Raw genomic sequence first — 21,172 nt, 5'->3', positions numbered from 1 at the left:
TTTGTGATCGTAAGCGGCTGACATGAACAGAACAAGTTACGAGGGAAAAAGTGATTTAAAATTAAATATATTCATAAAATAAAGTATTAATGTCGTTAAAATAACATTTAAATGCCTAGTGTAACATTGTTATTCAACCAAATTATGTTTAAACTGCTTTTTGAGGTATATTGGGGTATGTTGGGGTATATTGGGGTATATTGGGGTAAAAAGTCACGCCGACATCTGAGGAAGTAATTTGATAGTTCGAAAATGAAATATTGGTTTCGCTGCAAATGTTGACAGGAAAAGTATATATCTAGGCTTGGCAAAAGAATTTTGATGTGAGAATTTTAATATACTTTACACAATCAAATGTATGATAAAATCCGTTCAATTTGCCTCGCCTTTACTAAAATTTTGCCGGGTCCCGGGTAGGTCCCGTGTTCTTCTGATCTTTGATTGATTGATTGATTGATCTTCGAGAATGAAATACTGTATATTTAAAGCAGAAATAAACGAGAAAGAAAGATAAAGGAAAAATACTAAACACTTACATATAATCGAATATATGCCTTGAATAAAGTACACCAATAAGAAGGTCATGCATGGTTTTGTGGTATTTCACTATTTTTAGGCTCTTCTTATTTATATTGGTACTCAATATTTACATTCACTTTGTACACGCTGACCAGACCTGAGAAAATCCATGACAACTCGCACCACTTAATTACTCTCCCCACTAATTCTAAATTACTCTCACCACTGACGAAAATGTGTTTAATCCCACTGAACCTGTATTGCTGTAAACGCGCCACCTTGATACAAGGAGTTCATGCAATCCCCTGAAACAAAACCATGAACTTTGTCACACCAATTATACAATATAGATTGTATGTTGTGTGTATACTTGTTCCACAGATAAAAAAATAGTCCAGTTACAATGAAACAAAAATGCAAACTGGTTCAACGTAAAATTTAAAATTTATCATACATTCTGCATTCTTCTACAAACTTGCCCCAACTTTCAAAAAACACACTGGAAATGCACCCCACATGTCAAAAGTATTTCACCAATTGAAATTTCGTTTATTTCATAACATTTTTTGTCATAGAAATGGTAAAAAGTGTTTCACTACTCAATAATTCTACTATCAGTCAGGGGTACTACTAGTACAAGTAATTTTTTATTTACTTGAAGAAGTAAATAATAATATACTTATACAAGTAAATTATAATGTTTGAATAATCTCCCCTTAATTTTCTCGAAAATTTACTTGTATAAGTAATTTTTTTTACAATCATGAAAAATTCTCAAGTTTTGAGATGTAAAAACATGCCTTTAACAATTTTTCTCAGGTTTATAGCCCATAATTTTTTATTAGTCTTAAGAGTTCAATGTTTCATCTCATTAATTCAACAAAGAAACTAATTGCGCAAAGATCTTTAGTATTTGCACAAGGCCTTCAAAAATTGTCCCTTGGGGGCTTGTAAATGAGCAGTGTTCTGAAGATGACAGACAAATGAGATTTTCATTGTCCATGAAATTACACTTAAATGATTAGTAAAGACATCTTCAAAGGACAGACAATTAAAAATTCTATTAGAGCAAAGAAGTCCTAAGAAATTCAAGAAAAGAAGATAGGATTCCTTTTTTACTTGTATAAGTAAAAAAAATCTGAATGTCTAAGGGACATAACTAAGCCAAAAAATAATTTACCTATACAAGTAAATAAAAAACACTTGTATAAGTATCCTACAAATTTACTTATATAAGTATATTAATATTTACTTCTTCAAGTAAATAAAAATTACTCGTAGAAGTAGTACCCCTGACTGACTATATCATGTATATATCTAGAATAACTATACATTACATGTAGTACCTGCATTGTTTCTAAATATAAAATTTGTTTGTAAAAGGCAGCAAGTTAGAAACAGGTAGAAAGCAAGGCTTTGCTATTCTCTGCTGTATACATGGTATACTGCAACTCTTACAAAAAATGGAAATTTTGGGTAAAAACCATCAATTTTGAATTTGAAGCAGATGACCTAAAATTACAATCCTATTTTCTTTATTGATTTTGTACATTTTGTAAATAAAACCCTACGGAAACACATTGTCAACACTGGGAACAGTATATCTAACGGGAAATGAATCTGATACGCTTTTCAGTATAAAATTGATAAAATCTCGGACTCCCCGAGACTTCCCAAGATTTACGGATTTTGGTAGCGTCTGACTGAAAAACAATCAGAACTGCTCAACAAATAAACTACATAACTCTACTTGTAAATAAATACAAGTTTTATCATTTAGTAGATATATTTTGTCATATAAAATTACCAAAATAAGTTTGATTTATTTGATGTGAAGTGTTTTATAATAGTTTGGGAATTTGTAAATCATCGCGGCAATGGCCGCCATTTTTTTATTACCTGGTTTGCATTCTGCACAATTATGTGATGAAATGCTTGCGATTTTAACAAATTTGAAGTGACAGAATACAAGTTTGATACACTAGCATCACTATAAAACTAGTTTGAATGACATTTTATTGATAATATCAGAAATTATTAGGATAATAGCGAGTCCGTTTTTAACACATGTCCGTTTCTGTATCGTATCTTTATTAACTATGGCACGACGATAAAATCGACTACAATCAGGTAGTGTCAAGTCCCGTCAATATATATGTTCCTGGTCAACATTACAAACAAAGCAAAATACAGTCACAAATGAGCATTCTTTTGCTTGCGAGAAAGCTGTCTCACTTTAGTATTAGTGAAAAGAAATCTATGAAATTTAAACACAAGGTTCATAACCACAAAAGGAAGGTTGGGATTGATTTTGGGGGTTATGGTCCTAAAAGTTTAGGAGTTGGGGGCCAAAAAGGGGCCAAAATAAGCATTTTTCTAGTTTCAAGACAATAACTTGTGGAACAGTGTATGGATCTCTCTGAATTATACCACAAGTTTCCATACCACAAAGGGATGGTTAGGATTGGCTTTGGGGGTTATGGCTCAAACCGTTTAGGAATTAGGGGCAAAAAAGTGAGAAAAAACAAGGGTGTCCTGGTTAATGGACAATTACTTAAGTACAAATTACAGTGTAACGGAGGTAATTCAAACACAACTTTGAATTACCTCCCTTACACTGCTTTTAAATTATGTATTAAGAAATGTTGTATTGTCTTGAGGTGATTAGATGTCAATTCATTTTTATACGCCCGTTTACGGGATGTATTATGGTATTCCGTTGACCGTCTGTTCGTCCGTCAATCGTCAACATGTCAGACATTAACTCAAAAAAGCTTTAACCAATATGCATGAAACTTTGGTGAATTGTTTATATCTATTGAAGTGAGCTCCCTTTCGTTTTTTATAAATTTCAGATTTACCGTTTCCGAGTTTTGGGGTTTTATTCATTAAAAAAGGGGGGATTTTCCAGTTTTCCAACAATAACTCAAGAATGCTTTCACCAACTTGCAAAAAATTTTGGTGAATTGTTTATATCTATTGACATGAGCTCCCTTTCGATTTTTATAAATTTTAGATTTTACATTTCTGAGTTACAGGGTTTTATTCATAAAAAAAGGGTGATTTTCCAGTTTTCAGACAATAACTAAGAAATACTTTCAGCAGTTCTCATGAAACTTTGGTGAATTGTTTATTTCTGTTGATGTAAGCTCCCTTTAGAATTTGATAAATTTTAGATTTTACAATTCTGAGTTATGGGGTTTTATTCATTAAAAAAGGGGGGATTTTCCATTTTTTGGAAAATAACTCAAAAATGCTTTCAGCAGTTCTCATGAAACTTTGGTGAATTATTTATAGCTATTGATGTAATCTCCCTATTGATTTTCATAAATTTCAAATATGACATTGAGAAGAAATTGAACTTTATTTGTTTATAATCTGACAACAGATTTACTAAGTATTGCGCAACAGCACAGTGTATTGCACAACAGCAAGAAATCTTTAATTGAATATATATATAAATTCAATTCATATAACCAATTTCAAGTTCTTTGACTACATTTATTCAGAAACCTATAATATGTCAAATATTTAATTACAATCCAAATTCAGACCTGTATCAAGCTTGAATATTGTGTCCATTTTTGCCCCAACTGTTCAGGGTTGGACCTCTGTGGGCGTATCCAGCTGCGCTCAGTGAAGCAGTTTATTAGAAGTTTAGTATTTTAATAATTTTAAAAATGCTGATTAAGGTAAATTAATTTTAGCTATGATTATGTACATGTGTATGTCATTTTCTATTTTTTTTTGGGGGGGAGGTCAATTTGCAACAGCATAGTGTATTGCACGAAAGCAAAAAATTGAATATAAATTCAAATAATATAACTAATTCTAAGTTCTTTGACTACAGTTATTCTGTGCCAAAGAACCTATTATGTGTCAAATGTTGAATTACAATCCAAATTCAGACCTGTATCAAGCACGAATATTGTGTCCATTTTTGCCCCAACTGTTCAGGATTGGACCTCGGCGAAGCAATTTATTATATAAACAGGCAATGCAATTTGACTACAAGTAAACAGCACAGTTTGACAGTGGCAGTAGAAATATTTATATAAATTTTTTTAATGCCCCCGCCATAGCGAAGGGGGCATTAAGTTTTACCCTTGTCCGTCTGTACGTCCATTCTCCCCAAAATTGATTTCCGTTCTCAAATTTGAGTCTGCCTCAACCAAATATTATGAAACTTATACACAATGCTTATTACCACAAAATACAGATCAAGTTTGAATTTTGGTATCGTGACTCTAACTGTTCTAGAGTTATACCCCTTTATGAATGGAAAAATTACAAAATTTTTAGTTTCCGTTCTCGCACTAAAGTTTGCCTCAACCAAATGTTATGAAACTTATACACAATGGTTATTACCACAAAACACAGATCAAATTTGAATTTTGGTGGCGTCACTTTAACCATTCTAGAGTTATGCCCCTTTATAAATGGAAAAATTGCAAAATTTTTAGTTTCCGTTTGCTTACTTAAGTTTGCCTCAACCAAATGTTATGAAACTTATACACAATGCTTATTACCACAAACTAAAGATCACATTTGAATTTTGGTGGGGTCACTTTAACCATTCTCGAGTTACATGTATGTCCCTTTATAAATGGAAAAAAATGCAAAATTTTTAGTTTCCGTTCTCTAACTTAAGTTTGCCTCAACCAAATGTTATGAAACTTATACACAATGCTTTTTACCACAAACACAGATCAAGTAGAAAGTTGGTGGCGTCACTTTAATCATTATCGAGTTATGCCCCTTTATAAATCGAAAAAAGTTTCCATTCTGTAACTTAAGTTTGCCCCAACCAAACATTATGAAACCTTTACACAATACTTATTTCCACAAAAAACTCAGATCAAGTACATATTTGGGTAGCGTCACTTTTATTGTTCTTGAGTTATGTCCTTTTATAATGTTGTATGCAAGCGGGGGCATCATCTGTGTCCATGGGGGCACATTCTCCATTTATTTTTATATCTTGTAGCTAATACCCCTTTAAGGTAACCAAATATTATAAGTCAAAGATATTTATTATGCTGTTGTATCAGCATTAACATATCTCATTTCCAGTGAGATTATTTGGCCCTGCACCTTCAGTCATGGTTCATTGATTTTGAATGTTTTGCAAAGTTTACATGTTTAAAAGTAGTGTCATTTTAATTTCAACATTTGCATTTTACTGTCTAAATGACACATAGGGGAGACATATCTCTGTTTCAACAATTTATTTATTTCAGTGATGTGTTATTGTAATGCATTGTTTGTAAACAACTTCTTGTATAATGCAATGGAGAGATTTAGTCTATTCCACTGTAATGTGTGTAATTTTCATTAAGATTTTATTTGCACTAATTAACTGGATTTTTGAAAGAAAAATCGGTTATTGATTAGGGGATGTACGGCAGGTGGCTGCCAAACAGTGTCCGTTCATTTACATGAAAATGCTTTGACGAAATCTTTTCAAATTTAGATATGTTGTTTCCTGTGACTAAATAAAGGTCAAGTTCAATTTTAATGATTTTAGCTGTTCTTGTTGTTCAGTTGTAGACCTTTCAGTAACAAAATTTATTTTTATTATATGAATTTGAGTTATTTCCCTTTGAACAGAAGTTGTTAATTAATTTCTATGTCATTTGGTCTTTTGTTTAGTTTGAGTTATTTCCCTTTGACCAGAAATTATTTAATGAATAAGTATTTTTATGCCCCCGCCGAAGCGGAGGGGACATTATGTTTTACCCTTGTTTTTATACCCCACGCAAATTTTTTGCGAAGGGTATAATGTTTTTGACCCGTCTGTCTGTCCGTCCGTCCGTCCGTCAGTCCTGTTTCTTGTCATCGCAACTCCTCTCAAACCACACAACAGAATTTCATGAAACCTTTTCAGATGATAATGACATACTATGTAGATGTGCATATTGACAGGAGTTTACGAATCAATTTTTTTCCCAGGAGTTAAGCCCCTTTGAACTTATTTGCTTCAATGTACTACTGCAACAGTTTGTCATCGCAACTCCTCTGAAACCACACCACAGAATTTCACGAAACTTTGTAGATAATAAGGACATACTATGTAGATGTGCATATCGACAGGAAATTACGATTCAATTATTTTTCTAGGAGTTGCACCCCTTTGAACTTATTTGCTTCAATGTACTACTGCAACAGTTTGTCATCGCAACTCCTCTGAAACCACACCACAGAATTTCACGAAACTTTGTAGATAATAAGGACATACTATGTAGATGTGCATATCGAAAGGAAATTACGATTCAATTATTTTTCTAGGAGTTGCACCCCTTTGAACTTATTTGCTGTAATGTACTACTGCAACAGATTGACATCGCAACTCCTCTGAAACCACACAACAGAATTTCATGAAACTTAGTAGATAATAAGGACATACTATGTAGATGTGCATATTGACAGGAAATTATGATTCAATTTTTTTTTCTTACACTTATTTTATTTCTCCAATGACAATGTGGGGACGTGGGGTATGTGAGCAGGCTCACTAAGGTTCTTTAATTAAATATTTTTTCAGATTATTTTTTGATGTAATTTTTACTGTTAAACTCATATATATATGTGTACAGCTTTTGTCTCGCATGCCATGAAGTTGCACTATGTGAGACATTGGGATTACTATCCAGCGGCAGTGTAAACTATTTGTATAAAGCTGTATGTTTCAAAAGCTAGAAAACCTGGATGCTTCATACCTTGTACAATGTTGTATTCAGATACCTTAAGTCCTTTTGTTACGAAGTTTCCGTCTGTCATATGTTCATTTGACCTTGACCTCATTTCATGGATCAGTGATTAAGGTTAAAGTTACATGATTAGGTCTGTTTCTCAGATACTATAAGCAATAGGTCAACTATATACATACCTGTCAACTTAACCTGTATCCTGCGGGTGATATCCCTGAATTTCACCATCTAACCCAGGATTTTTAGGTACCCATCAGGTTGTTAAATAACCTGGGACTTCTGAAAATGACCTGTTTTCACCCGGATTCTTGAGCATGTTGAGCCTTTAGACTGAATTCATAAGTGATTTTCCTTTGAAAGACCGGCAAATTAGTATTTCTTCCTAGACAGGAAGTTCAACTAGCTGTGTTAACTTGTCAAGTTCAGTGACCCATTAAGTGCATGGCTTCACTTGACAGCTTTGGTGTCAAACACACTGTTAATTAACACCAATTACCTTACTTTAAGGTCATAAATAATTTGTGTATTTCAAAGTTGTTTGACAAAATTTTTTGAGTTACTCCCCTTTTTGCCACCTTTCACAATATACTCCTTATATATAATTAAATTTATGTTTTTTTTCTCAAAAGATTAAATGTAATCAAATTGAATTCAAATACATATCAGAATATTACTTTCTATTATTTTTCTACCTTAGAACAATTAAAAAATTAATGTACATTTTAACCACAGTTAACATGGTTAAGTGGTGAATATCCTATAGTGTATTTTTTCATCTTATAACAGAGCCTATCCAAACCAAACATAGGTGAATTGATGATTTGGTTTCTTTCCTTTATTGATTTCACTGAATCGGTCAATATTGGAAGCATATACATTTTGTTTGTCACATTGTGTAGGCGATAAACACAGATAGTAGAAGCCATGGATTACCTTACAGCATGACATTACATGCAGCTAAAGGTATTCAATGAGTGATTATAAATAAACCAGGAACTAATATAAATGTGTGGATATTTGAAGTGACTCTCTAAAGTACAATATAGTTAATTTCCTTGTGTTTCAGATATCAAGGTTTGAGAAAGAAAAATAAGGCAAATTTCAGATGTTGTTATGTGAAACCTGGATAACAGACTTTCGTTAGTTTTACAGATGTAAGTATTTATTTGATAGCTATTGCTTTTTCATGAGTTGGAATTACTAATTCAAAAGTAACATTGCTACAGTCATATATATTTGTACAAGCTTAAGGATGCATCTTGTGCCAGCTGAGGACCACCTCAGAGTGCGGGATTTTCTCGCTGCGTTGAAGACCCATTGGTGGCCTTCAGCTGCTGTCTGCTCTTTGGTCGGGTTGTTGTCTCTTTGACATATTCCCCATTTCCATTCTCAATTTTACAGAGTATATGACTTCGACCTTTGTACAATGTACCTTTAAGTTTTACACTTGATCACAGCTCAGATACTACGTCACGAGTACGTGGCTTCGGTTAATCTCACATTTCAAAGTCTCAAGTGGAAAAATACTGTAAACAACAGGGTTGTGTGGTAGAATCTATATATAGCAACTAAGTTTACCAAGCCAGTATTCAGCAAGGCAAACTTTGTAAATATAGATTATTTTGTTTTATATACAAATGTATGCTGTAGTTCTCAGCAAAACAACAAACAAGTCCAAATTCTTTGACATAATAAAATACTGCACAATCAACATATTTTGTAGATGGTTAGTTTAAGTCATCAAGTTTAATTAAGCCAGTAGGCTCATTTGATTTATAATGGACATTACATGTAGCTGTCAAATTCATGTTTACTGATTTGACTCAAAATCTCATATTTGTTTTATAACATACTAAAATGTTTATCCAAATACATTGTAACAAAAAAATCCAAAAGAAACAATTAGCAATGCTTGGATTTGTTATTTATTAGCATTTCCTGTATTTAAGACTAGATGCCATCTCAGTCACCATTCAACATGACTTTAAAGAATATATAAACATGCATATAAATATGAAAACACAGACAAGCACATGCAGTCGTATAATCTCGATTTATCTAGGTCTGTTTGATTTTATGATTAAAAAAATATGTAAATCATTTCATCTGTAAAAGAATGATTTTTTGTGGGCCAAATCAGTCAATCAGCTTGCTTGTTTCACTTTGACACTCTTTTTTTTTTTTAATAAGTGAACATTTTGAACTTGTTTTGACAAAATTGAACCAAACTGATTGCTAATAGCAAAATATGATTTTGATTTTACACTTTAAAAAATTTTTGAAACAAAAAAAATCATATTTCAATTATTTGTCTAAATTGTAGATAATTCCCCTTTAATATGTAACTCTCATCAGTGCTATAACAAAGGTTTGTATAGAATACTTCCAAGTTACAGTGTGTAGTATTGTGAATAATGCATTCAGTAATTTCAAAAGGTACATGTAACACTATCTTTGTAGAGAACAAAGTCATCATGTTGCAGGAAATCATAGAGAAGATGTACATTGATCCAGACCTTTTGGAAGAACTATCTGATGAACAGAAGGCCATTCTTTTCTATAAAATGAGACAGGTACAGTTTTAAGGATTATTGTGTTTAATCCAAATCTCACATCCCATACAGTACCTAAGAAGTTCCAGTTAGTACCATGAGTACCATTGCATTTTTCTGCAGATATTTGAAATTGCTAGTGGCAAATATCTTTTTTTTATGCCCCCGCTGCAGCGGAGGGTGCATTAAGTGTCACCCTTGTCCATCTGTCTGTACTTCCGTCCATATGTACGTACCTATATCCCAAAATTAGTTTATGTTCTCTAACTTTAGTTTGCCTCAACCAAATGTTATGAAACTTATACACAATGCTTATTACCGTAAAACACAGATCAAGTTCCAATTTGGGTGACATCTCTTTTACAGTTCTCTAGTTATGTCCCTTTGAAACGTTATATGCATGCTGGGGCTTCATCTGTGTCCATTCATCTGTGTCCAATGGACACATTCTCCATTTATTTTATATTTCCCTGGCACATATACATGATATGTAAAATTATACATGTAGATATTTGTAAAAAGAACTTAATGTAAATTTCTGAATTTTAAGACAATATTGACTTTTTGTATGAAAAGTAAATGAAAATTGTATATTTTGAGCTCATATGACAAGAAAGGGAGTTGTGAGCTACATGTATTACCCTCACTTAGCATCTGTCATTCAATTCATCATTTAAGGGCTGTTTTCTTTTGTCGATTTCTCTGAAACTATAAGGTTATTTGAACCTAACTTAGCTGGATTGATGTATTTTATGTCATTTATCATGTTTATAAAAAGTCTCAGTTTGATGAAAATAAAAAGCATAGCAAAAATCAATTCAGATCAGACAATATTTGTCTCTTAGCTTGCATCAGATGTTTTTTTTTACCTTTAGACTTAGAATTTTACCCTGGCAATAGATGTTGCCTTTCGGTCAGTACCCCTTCCTGATATTTCATTCCCAAATTACTGACTTGTATTCGAGTATGTATGGTATATGATTATGTTATTTTAAAAAAGACAATTGTGGGAACACAAGGATCCTTGTAATAATGGATTACATATTTTATTTTAATGACTGTCTTTTACCTCAGGTCATGCTTAACAAATTCTTTGTTTGATGTTGCCTACCCATGCCTTGTAGGGTTGGGTAGGTAGGTAGGAATTTTATTTTTTTTGGCCAACAACATAAGTTACATGTTTTAGATAGACAAGAAAACAACGTTAGAGCACAAAAAAAAACTTTAAAAAAAAAATTTGAAATGATTTGTGTCATAAATTTTCCAGATAGGCTGCTTTAAGGTAGGTAGGTAGGCAACATCAGACACTTTTAATTTTATTTTTGGCCTCATAATGTGATTTTTTTTAACAGCTTCTTAGACGCTACCAGAACTTACATTTATTTCTGAATTCGTTTATATGTTTTCTTTACAGGAACAAGTGAGAAGATGGAAAGAGGAAGAAAATAAGCATGAGGAGAGAAAGAAACCAACGAAGCCATCTAAAGCAGGTTTGAGATTATTTTTAGGAAAGATGGAGATATGAAGTGTATGTTATTGTACATGAGTCAACAATCCAATAAAATACTATGCTATAGTATGAATTCATTATTTGTGTGACATTATTAGTCCACTAATGGAGAAGCTGAAGGGGACCATAGGTTTGCACTCTGTCAGTCCATCGGTATGTCTGTTCATTAAGTTATCCACACTTTCTTTCTGTAACTCCTAAATCATTTGATTAGATATTTGGTATATATAATCATATCATAATAAGTTACTAAAAAGTTTGAATTTCGTTTGGCTTGCTGACTTCTGTGGGAGTTTTTGCCCTTGGACTTACAAAATTTCTTGAATAATGTGTTTTCTGTAATGACTGAATCAGCTGATTAGATATTGGGTATATAGTCCTTTGAATATTGGGTACATAAGAAGATAAAAATATCAAATTTGAGTTTAATTCCAGTTGAGTGACTGACAAAATTTGTGGACCTATACTTGAAAATATCAGTTTTCCACAAAATGATATGTTTGGTTTTAAGTCCTATCATAAGAAGCCACAAATCAAGTTTGGCATAAAATGGTCAAGAAAAAATATCACCTTGCTACAATGTAGGCGACCCAATATTTTTATCATTACAAACAATTACAACCCCTTTCCTTAATTCTGCCCCTGATAAGATTATTTCATCAATTTCAGGTATTAAAAATGTAAGCTTTATGCATGGAAAGGATGGAAAAGAATGGGTATGGGTAATGGGAGATCACAGAAATGATAGAACAATACAACAAATATTGGATGATGAAGCTCAGAGAAATGCAGATAAACAGGCAGATATTGAATTAGAAAAACAAAGGTCAGTAAAGTAGCTCATGGAGAAAAACAAAGGTCAGTAAAGTAGCTCATGGAGAAAAACAAAGGTCAGTAAAGTAGCTCTGGGATAAAAAAACAAAGGTTAGTTAAGTAGCTCAGGGAGATAAACAAAAGTCAGTATAAGTGAAGTAGCTCAGGGAGAAAAACTAAAGTCAGTAAAGTAGTTTAAAAAACAGCTATTCATACCATTTATTACAAACATAAAATATATTGCAAAAAATATGTAAAAGTGGATGGAGGTTTGTTTAATGTTCTGTGACAAATAAAATGCATACTGTTTACCCTTTGAACTAGCTCATTAAGAATTCTGTCTCAGTTTGGGAGTCAGTTAAAAAGCAGGGTTCATATTCATATCAATTTTCCATGGACTTGTGCTGAATATACATTTAATTTGGGTCAAGTAAAACAGCTATCCATCATTTAACTTTAAAGGGAACAGAAAGTCTTGGCACTGAATATTTCAGTGACTTCAGAATATAAAAATAAGAAGATGTGGTTTAATTGCTAGAGACAAAATGACCTGGTTGGAAGCAACTATAAATCACTGTATGGCCTTCAACAATGAGAAAAATCCATGCTATACTGAACGCTTTAAAAGGCCTCAACATTACAATATGTAAACAATTAAACAAGAATACCAACCCCCTATTAATTAATGACAAAAAAATAAATGAAAAACAAGTATGACAGACAGCAACCAACTACACCACTGAATTACAGGTCTTGGGACAGGCACATACAAAATGGGGCAGGGCTAAACATGTTTGCTTATTGACAATTTCTAACTGAAGTCCAAGGACGATTTTGTTATGTCAAATGATTCCTACCTGAATTTGTATGGTATCCTGTTAGTATGATAGCCGCATTAGAACCAGTTGAATATGAATTGACACATACTAAACATACTAGTGAATTAAAATTCAGAACATTTTGGTATCTGTATGCATCATTTTATTCTTAATGAAATACATCATTTTGGTTTACTCTTTTAATTAGGATGAAAGAAGAAAAAGAATTTCAAAGGAAAATAGATGAAGAACAAAGAAGACTAGAAAGAGAGAAAGCAGAACGAGAAGCAGAACTCAAGTAAATTTATTTATATAAGTGCTTAAAGGGGCATTAGCTGTCAAATTCATGTTCACTGATTTGACTCAAATTCTCATATTTGATTTATAACATACTGAAATGTATATCCAAATTATAAAAAGTCTAAAATAAACAATTCACGATGCATGGACTTGATAACATGTATTAGAATTTCGTGTGTATTTTAGTCTAGAGGCCATCTAATTAACCATCAAGGTGGCCTCCGAAGACTGCCGACGGTTATATAACCCGCTATAAACATAAATATAGATATAAATAGATATTGAACATGTGCAATCGGATTTTTCTAGGTATGTTTGATTTCATATTATAGGTTGAAAAAATATGTTAATCATCATTTTTACCTGTATAAGAATGAGTTTTTGTGGATCGAATCAGTCAACCAAATGATTTACATTTGTTTCACTTTCAATGTTGACATTCTTTTCCTTTTAATAGCTGAACACGCCAAGTTTCTGTGTAACCCGTCTTAAGGTAATGGGTTAAATTTGAGGTCACATGGCCTCATGAGGTCGAATTATTCACTTGCAAATGAATATAAGTTAATCAACGATGTTTCTTAGCTTATTTTGACAAAATTGAACCAAACTGGCTTTTAAAAGCGAATTATTATTTCACTATTCCACTTTCATTGATGATTAAACAAAAAAATCATATTTTGATTTTTTTATATCTCGTAGCTAATGCCCCTTTAAATTTCGAATAAGACAAGAAATGAAATTATGGTCAGTAGTTGGTCAATTCAATATAAATGTTCACAAAGTAATATCCGAATGGCTTTTAAAAATGTCTTAATATTTGTTGAGCCTGCGACATATATGTTATTGAAGCAGACCAGAACAGAGCGATCCTCCATACTGTGTCAGCTAATAAAAGATATTGTCTGAAGCAAAATTTTGAAAATATATTTTTTTCCTGTTTTCAGTATTTACAGACAGTCTCTGATTAAATCTTTTGACAAAACAAATTTGTAAACCTTCATGGATTGTTATGAAACTTAAACAGAAGCTAATCTTCAAAATCAAGAAAAATCATTTGAAGCAAAAAGTTTGAATTTTGAAAAATTTCCTAAATTTTTCTGATTAATGGACTTATTTTTTACAGTCAAAATTACTATTTTACACTGACAACAGCAATGGTAGGCAAGACAGAGAGTTCTATAGAACCCTTTACCATTTTTTTAATAAATTAAAGGAAGATAACAATGATAACGTTTTATAGTTTGAAGATGTATTAAAAAATTAGGGGAGATAACCAAATATTATGATGTATAGGTGACAGCCTTGGAATTGTAGTTTAGATTTATTTCATCTCAATATTTAAAAAGAAATGTGCCAAAAAAAAACCTAATAAAGTGACGCAATTGAAATAAACGTCTTCAGTAATAATTTATGAGTAAAGTGGTCATGGTGAATGTCTTAGAATTACTTTAAATTATATTAAATGCTTCAAATTGTATATATTGTATACTGAAACTAATGCTATTTAAATGCATTTCAGATATAGATTGTTTTCTTTTTATAAAACATTCTTCTCTGTTTACAAATCATTAAATTGATATATAGCAACTTAGCAAGTTGTAAACTAAAAGATCTTTTACATAATAAATTATATTTGTGGAAAAACACTTATGAATTCATTTTTAAATTCATCCATTCTAAACTTTTTATCTAGAAAAGAATATTGTTGGAAGTTGAAAAAATCAAAGAAAAATTAAAAAAAACTTATGTGGCATGATAAGAACTATAACTACATTTTATACTTTGAATTAATGTATTTGTATCTCTTAGGAGAAAAGAAGAGGAAGCTGCTTTATATGCCTCACTTAAAGAGGCTCGAGAGGCAGCAAAGAGGTTAGAAGAAGAAAAAATGCGATCTGAAGAAGAAGTCACATTAAGAGTCAATGACTTAAGAGTAAGTACATATTTATTTCGTCTTTGTTGTGTTCAGTAGCCAGATAACATACCATACCTACCAACCTTATGAAAACTTCAGAAGATACTATATACCAAATTAAATGATGAAAATGTGTGAAAATAGGGTAATTTATTGCCAAAGGGGGATATTTTTGCAAAAACAATATTTTTCGCCACTTTTAATTTTTTGTTTGCCAACTAGCATGAAAATATTTTACATTTAAAATTTTCATCCTTGCTAACAAAAAAACATCAGTTTGCAGAGCAGCATTGATGTCTAATCTATTATAATTCTACATATCTAATTTTTAATCAACATTGTATTAGATACACATTCATTGATAACAAGCATTTACTTTTTTTAAAGATACTGTACATGTAAAAAAACAAATATGAAACATGAAATTATTGTGTTGACTTCTAGGAACACGCCGACGAGGTTCATCTTCAATAATATTATCGGATACTTCCTGTCTAGTCATGCTAGTTGAAGGATAAAGACAGATATTTCTCTAACTTATTAACATTTTTCTTCATAACAGTTTTCTTAAATTCCAGGCCTTCGTTTAAAGAAAAGTTGAGATCTTTAACTATGCTTCGAACACGTGCATCGCTAAAATGATTGTGAAATACCCACTTCCAAACAATTATTTCTGTCTTAAGTTTTAAAAAATCCTTTAGGTAACATGTGATGCCATTTAACCACACAATTTTATTAAACAATATAATCAACACCTTTATTGGTTAGTCCATTGTTGCAGATAGCTACAAAATGCAATCAGCTGATAGATGATTTTCTGTCAAAATGGTAAGGCGAGTTCAAGGTTAAATCCCAGTATGTCTGATCAGGGAAAACGTTCAAGAAACCAGAAAAAAATTGACAGAATGGAGGTAGTCGAACCGTTATATTTCTTTTGCCAAAGTTTTTCGCCAATAATGAATTTTAATCGCCACAATTTTTATTTTTTCGCAAAATTCAAAAATGGCTACCGCTAGTGGAAACCCTGCTTGTATGTGTCAAAGGGAGATTTTGATCTCTGTTATTTGTATCTAAGGGGCAGATATAGATCTCCCTTGTAGGTATCAATGGAGGAGATTTCAAATTTTCAATACAAGGTGCTAACTTTCTTTTGCTGAAAGGAAGTCCTATCAGTAATCTAAATGGATAACTTTTTATACCTCCCAAAAAAGTGGTGGTATACTGTTTTACCTCTGTCTGTCCTTCCGTCAGTCCATCCATCCATCCATCCGTCATTCTGTCGTCTAATGAATATTTTCGTCACATTTTTCTCAGGAACTACTTGACAAGGATTTCTGAAATTTGGTTTCAGGGTTTATATAAGTAAGTTGCACCGTGTGATGCGCTTTCAGATTCATCACTCAACTACTTCCTGTTTACCGAACACTTGTATTATTTTACACATGATAGCCAAGTTGAAAATTTTCGTCAAAATTTTTCTAAGGAACTGCTTGACAAGGATTTCTGAAATTTGGTTTCAGGGTTTATATAAGTAAGTTACACTGTGTGATGCGTTTTCAGAATCATCACTCAACAACTTCCTGTTTACTGAACACTTGTATTATTTTACACATGATAGCCAAGTTGAAAATTTTTTGTGACATTTTTCTCAGGAACTACAATACAAGGATTTCTGAAATTTGGTTTCAGGGTTTATATAAGTCATTTATACCGTGTGATGCGTTTTCAGATTCATCACTCAACAACTTCCTGTTTACCAAAATATTTCGGCAGGGTTATCATCAGTGAGCAGTAGCTCACAGTTTTACTTGTTGTCCCACTATGCAATTGGTTGATAAAAATGAAATTAAAGTATTAGTATAAACTTTGTAATCAATAAAATTAAATTTTTGCTATTTATTCTAAAATTTATACATTAAAATGTATTGGGTTTATAAATTTTTCAGTTTTCATATGTCACTAATTGGATGCACAATTTGTGGGTCTCTCATGTTCACAAGGACATGTCACTTACTGGGTTTACTATTTGTCTATATGTCATGTTCACAAGGACGTGTTTGATATGTCACTTACCGAGTGTACTATTTGTCAGTCTATCATGTTCACAAGGGCATGTTTGACATGTCACTTACTTGGTGTACTATTTGTCTGTCTGTCATGTTCACAAGGACATGTTTGATATGTCACTTATCGGGTGTACTATTTTTCGGTCCATCATCTTCACAAGGGCATGTTTGACATGTCACTTACTTGGTGTACTATTTGTCTGTCTGTCATGATCACAAGGACATGTATGAAATGTCACATTTGGGGATTACTATTTGTTGGTCCATCATGTTCACAAGGGCATGTTTGACATGTCACTTGGTGTACTATTTGTCTGTCTGTCATGTTTACAAGGACATATTTGATATGTCACTTATTGGGTGTACTATTTGTCGGTCCATCATCTTCATATTTTATGTCTCTGTCTCTGTTCTTCTGCACATTTTTGTTTTTTGGAGGTTTTGATTTTTTGATTTTTTTTTGCTATTTCTTATAACAGTGATACATTAAAAAAGACGATACACTGTTTGATGGTTAATTATTGAATATTTCAGTAAAATCATAATTTCAGAAATTTGTTCAAAACATTTGAGTGTAAGTTATATATTGTTGTTTTATCATTGTGTCTGAATGTTCCACAGCTTAACGGAGTAAATGATTGTCAACAAATAATTCAGGTATTGTTTAATTGTATGTATGACTGAAACTCTTGTGTCAACCATGAAAAAAATCAAGTGTTTCTCTCTTGAAGACAAGAATCAAATATTTCATTGTCAGATGCATTGTGGGTAGTCTCTCTATGGGTAAAATAAATTAAATTATAAATAAATGTAAGTGAGACGTCATGAAGTGATGATAAGAAAAGTCACATGATTAGTTTGCATTTCATATTTTCACTTTAGTGAAAGATGATGAAATACAAAAAAAATACATTAATTTCTAAAACAGACACTGATTAACACTAATAAAAATACCTTTCTCTGAGGAAATTGAAAAAAATTCATTCATTGTTGGAATTTGAAAGGGACTCATGAATAAATTTCTAAAACAATTAAAACATGTTCCGTATATATAATAAATGTATACACAAAGAATTTGATGCTCTATTGACAAACTTATAGAGCCTTTCTATTTTTTCTGAAGCAACACTTCCCTTATGTAATCTGGGCAGTTTCCCTTTTATGATAGAAAAAGTATTTCCAATTAAATTATTGTGTATAATTTTTAAAAAATTATTACCCCACAAAAGTCTCCATTTAGGCTTCTGAATTTGCCACTGTTCTTTGACCTACTGTGTCAAAACATATTCAAAAATTGTCAAAAATTCTGTTTTAAATTCGCTGACACAAGTGTTTCTAGTCTTTATTGATATGAAAATACTGCATGCTGATGTGTAAAAATAAGGTAGCATGCAGGATTTGTTTATTTTTCATTAACACATACTGTGAACCATACTGAATGTTGTCAAAACCAATTTTCATGTGAGATTGAACTCTAAGGCTTTACTGATCGCATAGATGATAAAGGGAGATAAAAAATACATGTTTAGCTTATCTCCCTTTGAAAATTTGCACCAAAAACAAAAGGTTTATGAGCTTTACAATTAATTTTGCAAAAAGGAAAGAAAGAGTAAATTTCAGTTGATAATGGTAGTCCTCAGCTTCTGTAGACAAAGTTGGAATAGAGGATTCCTAGTTGCTGCATATGAAAGGAAAGAAGCAATGCTTTCTGAATATTAAGGACATGCATTTTTCTCTATTATTTATGATTATTTAAAACAGTTGTATAAAGAGACTTGAAAAAAAGATATTTTGATGTCCTTGAAAATTGGTAATTTATTAAAATAAAAGAACGAATGAAAAATTCACAGTTTGTTATTTAAATCTGATGTTTGTTTTATTTTTAAGTTATAAAAGTGTATCCTTTTTTTGAAAAGCTTTGGTTCAGGTGTAGCTTTTAGTAGCTTGTCAGAGTATGAGTTCTTTGTTTATTCAATTACCCAAAAGCATTGTTCCGTATAGCATTTCAATTGGTGTGTTTATCTTTTCATATACCTTTTATATATCATTTTTCTGTTTGAATTTCTGCATGGATTAATCTTTGCACAGATTCTTTGTATGTTCTTGAAGTAAAATATAAATACATTTGCAGTAATAACTTCTACTATTTGTATGCAAAAGTATTGTCATAGTCTCAACATATGTTATACAAACTAACAAGATACCAAATTGCACCACATGTACATTTCAAAACTTAATTCTCTCAGTGATGCTATAATCCAAATACTGTAAATTCAGAAATTTTTGTGATCATTTAATATTGTGATTTTTCAGGAATTGACATAAATAGGAGCTCTATCTAAAATTATTGTGAAATGCTGCAAACAAATACTGCTATCACATTTTAAAATGCAAGTTTTTATTTTTGTAAAACCTTTACTGTCGCAATTTTTCTTTAACAGTATTAGAGATTTGAAAGTATTAAAAGTTGTGGAGTAGTAAATCAAAAATAACATGCAAAAAGGACTGTGAAAACAGCTAGGAAAACCTGTTCGTTAATTATCAGGAAAACAATTTTTTTTACATATTACTACGCAATAGAATATACAGACACATGTATTTATAAGAATAACATTTTTTGAATACTGTTCTTATAAATACATGTAACTGTGCTATTTGTTCAATAAAATGGTGTTGACCAGAACATTTGTGACAGTATAAATTCTGTTTGTTTCTGAAGAATTTCATATGATGAAAAGTACAAAAAAAATAGCTGTAAACTATAAAAAAGTGATGCATAGTCATGACAACTGCTTAAACTAAACTATATTTTAGGTTTGCTTCTTTGAAAATGTGCTGTGCAAAAAAATTAAAGAATCACGATTTACTTGCATGTAAATACAATATATTTAATATAATTTTCTTGTTTGATTTGGTCTGTTACAAATAAACATACATGGCACCTTTGGTTGGATGTCTTGAATAATTATTTAAAACCAAATACATTTAACTCCCTTTCCATTTTTGGCAAATTTCAGCTTATGCATAACTCTGACTGATTTTTGATGAGCATAACATGTGCTCCTTTCACAGCTGTGTACCACTTTAAACCACACTGGTCATCATTTGGTATTCCTTTAACATTGTTTAAGGTTAGAGCACTTTTACATATCAAATTATCATTAGAAACGGTTCAGCAACTGTTGAGATGGAGGTTGCCAATAAATATGCTATTCCTTTGATATAGTTGACATTTTCTAGGATTTAATGTGATTATTGTCTCATGTGTATACACTCCATATTACTGTTTTTCAATCGGCAGACATAGTTCATAAAAAGTTCCTTCAACCATCAACTGGTAATCATTCAAATCATATTTACTTGGTATTAGTGTGTAAGGTTTTCCCCTATATACTATATCATGTGAAATGTATGATTGTAGTTTACATGTATATATGTATGTGTGCAAACTAAGAGGATAACATGTGTATGCGTACTATAGTTTTGCACATGTTACAACTGATCATGATTGATTATAAGGATGTATTTGTAATATTTTAGAAAAAGTTTGCTCTGGAAAGACGTAAATCAATGGAGAGAGTAGAGACTAATAAAAAACGTAGAAGTAGTGAACTTTATATGAAATGGAAGCACATGAGAGATTCTATAGACAAACAAGCATTAGAAACGAGTAAAGAGGTAGAACCTATTTGGAAAGAACAAGGTTGGTAACATGTAAGAACATACTGTGGATATCATTTATTTTCGTAGGTACAAATTTTCATGGATGGAGGGAAAATTGTATTTCGTGGATATTTGATGTCATGGTTTTGCCAAAGTTTGCATATTAGCTATAGAAAATTTGATTTTCTTTGAATATTTAATTTCGTGATTCACTTACAACAACGAAATCCATGAAAATTGGTATCCCACGAATAATAATGAATTCATAATACACTTTATTGTTATATGTGTACATTAATTTTCAGC

General features: G+C 31.6%; 1 protein-coding gene across 4 annotated transcripts in view; it reads left to right on the top strand.

Annotated features, from left to right (window-relative positions):
- The first annotated feature begins 218 nt into the window (after positions 1 to 218).
- Positions 219 to 21,172, top strand: part of LOC127708098 (SH2 domain-containing protein 4B-like) — a 46,018-nt gene continuing 25,064 nt past the window's right edge. For 2 of the 4 annotated variants that reach the window (XM_052212950.1, XM_052212948.1), the window contains exons 1-9: positions 226 to 323; positions 8,296 to 8,383; positions 9,690 to 9,802; positions 11,196 to 11,271; positions 11,961 to 12,117; positions 13,131 to 13,220; positions 15,032 to 15,155; positions 17,825 to 17,860; positions 20,744 to 20,906. In XM_052212950.1, the coding sequence (XP_052068910.1) occupies positions 9,704 to 9,802; positions 11,196 to 11,271; positions 11,961 to 12,117; positions 13,131 to 13,220; positions 15,032 to 15,155; positions 17,825 to 17,860; positions 20,744 to 20,906 (745 nt within the window). In that variant the 5' untranslated portion in view covers positions 226 to 323; positions 8,296 to 8,383; positions 9,690 to 9,703. Of the gene's footprint in view, positions 324 to 8,295; positions 8,384 to 9,689; positions 9,803 to 11,195; positions 11,272 to 11,960; positions 12,118 to 13,130; positions 13,221 to 15,031; positions 15,156 to 17,824; positions 17,861 to 20,743; positions 20,907 to 21,172 lie in introns of all 4 variants that reach the window. The other 2 variants (XM_052212947.1, XM_052212949.1) reach the window with 2 other exon arrangements.

The sequence above is a fragment of the Mytilus californianus genome, unplaced genomic scaffold, assembly GCF_021869535.1.
Source record: "Mytilus californianus isolate M0D057914Y unplaced genomic scaffold, xbMytCali1.0.p SCAF_7, whole genome shotgun sequence".
Classification (NCBI taxonomy): domain Eukaryota; kingdom Metazoa; phylum Mollusca; class Bivalvia; order Mytilida; family Mytilidae; genus Mytilus; species Mytilus californianus.
The sequence above is the reverse complement of the archived record's forward strand: the minus strand, read 5'-3'. Positions and strand labels throughout refer to the sequence as shown.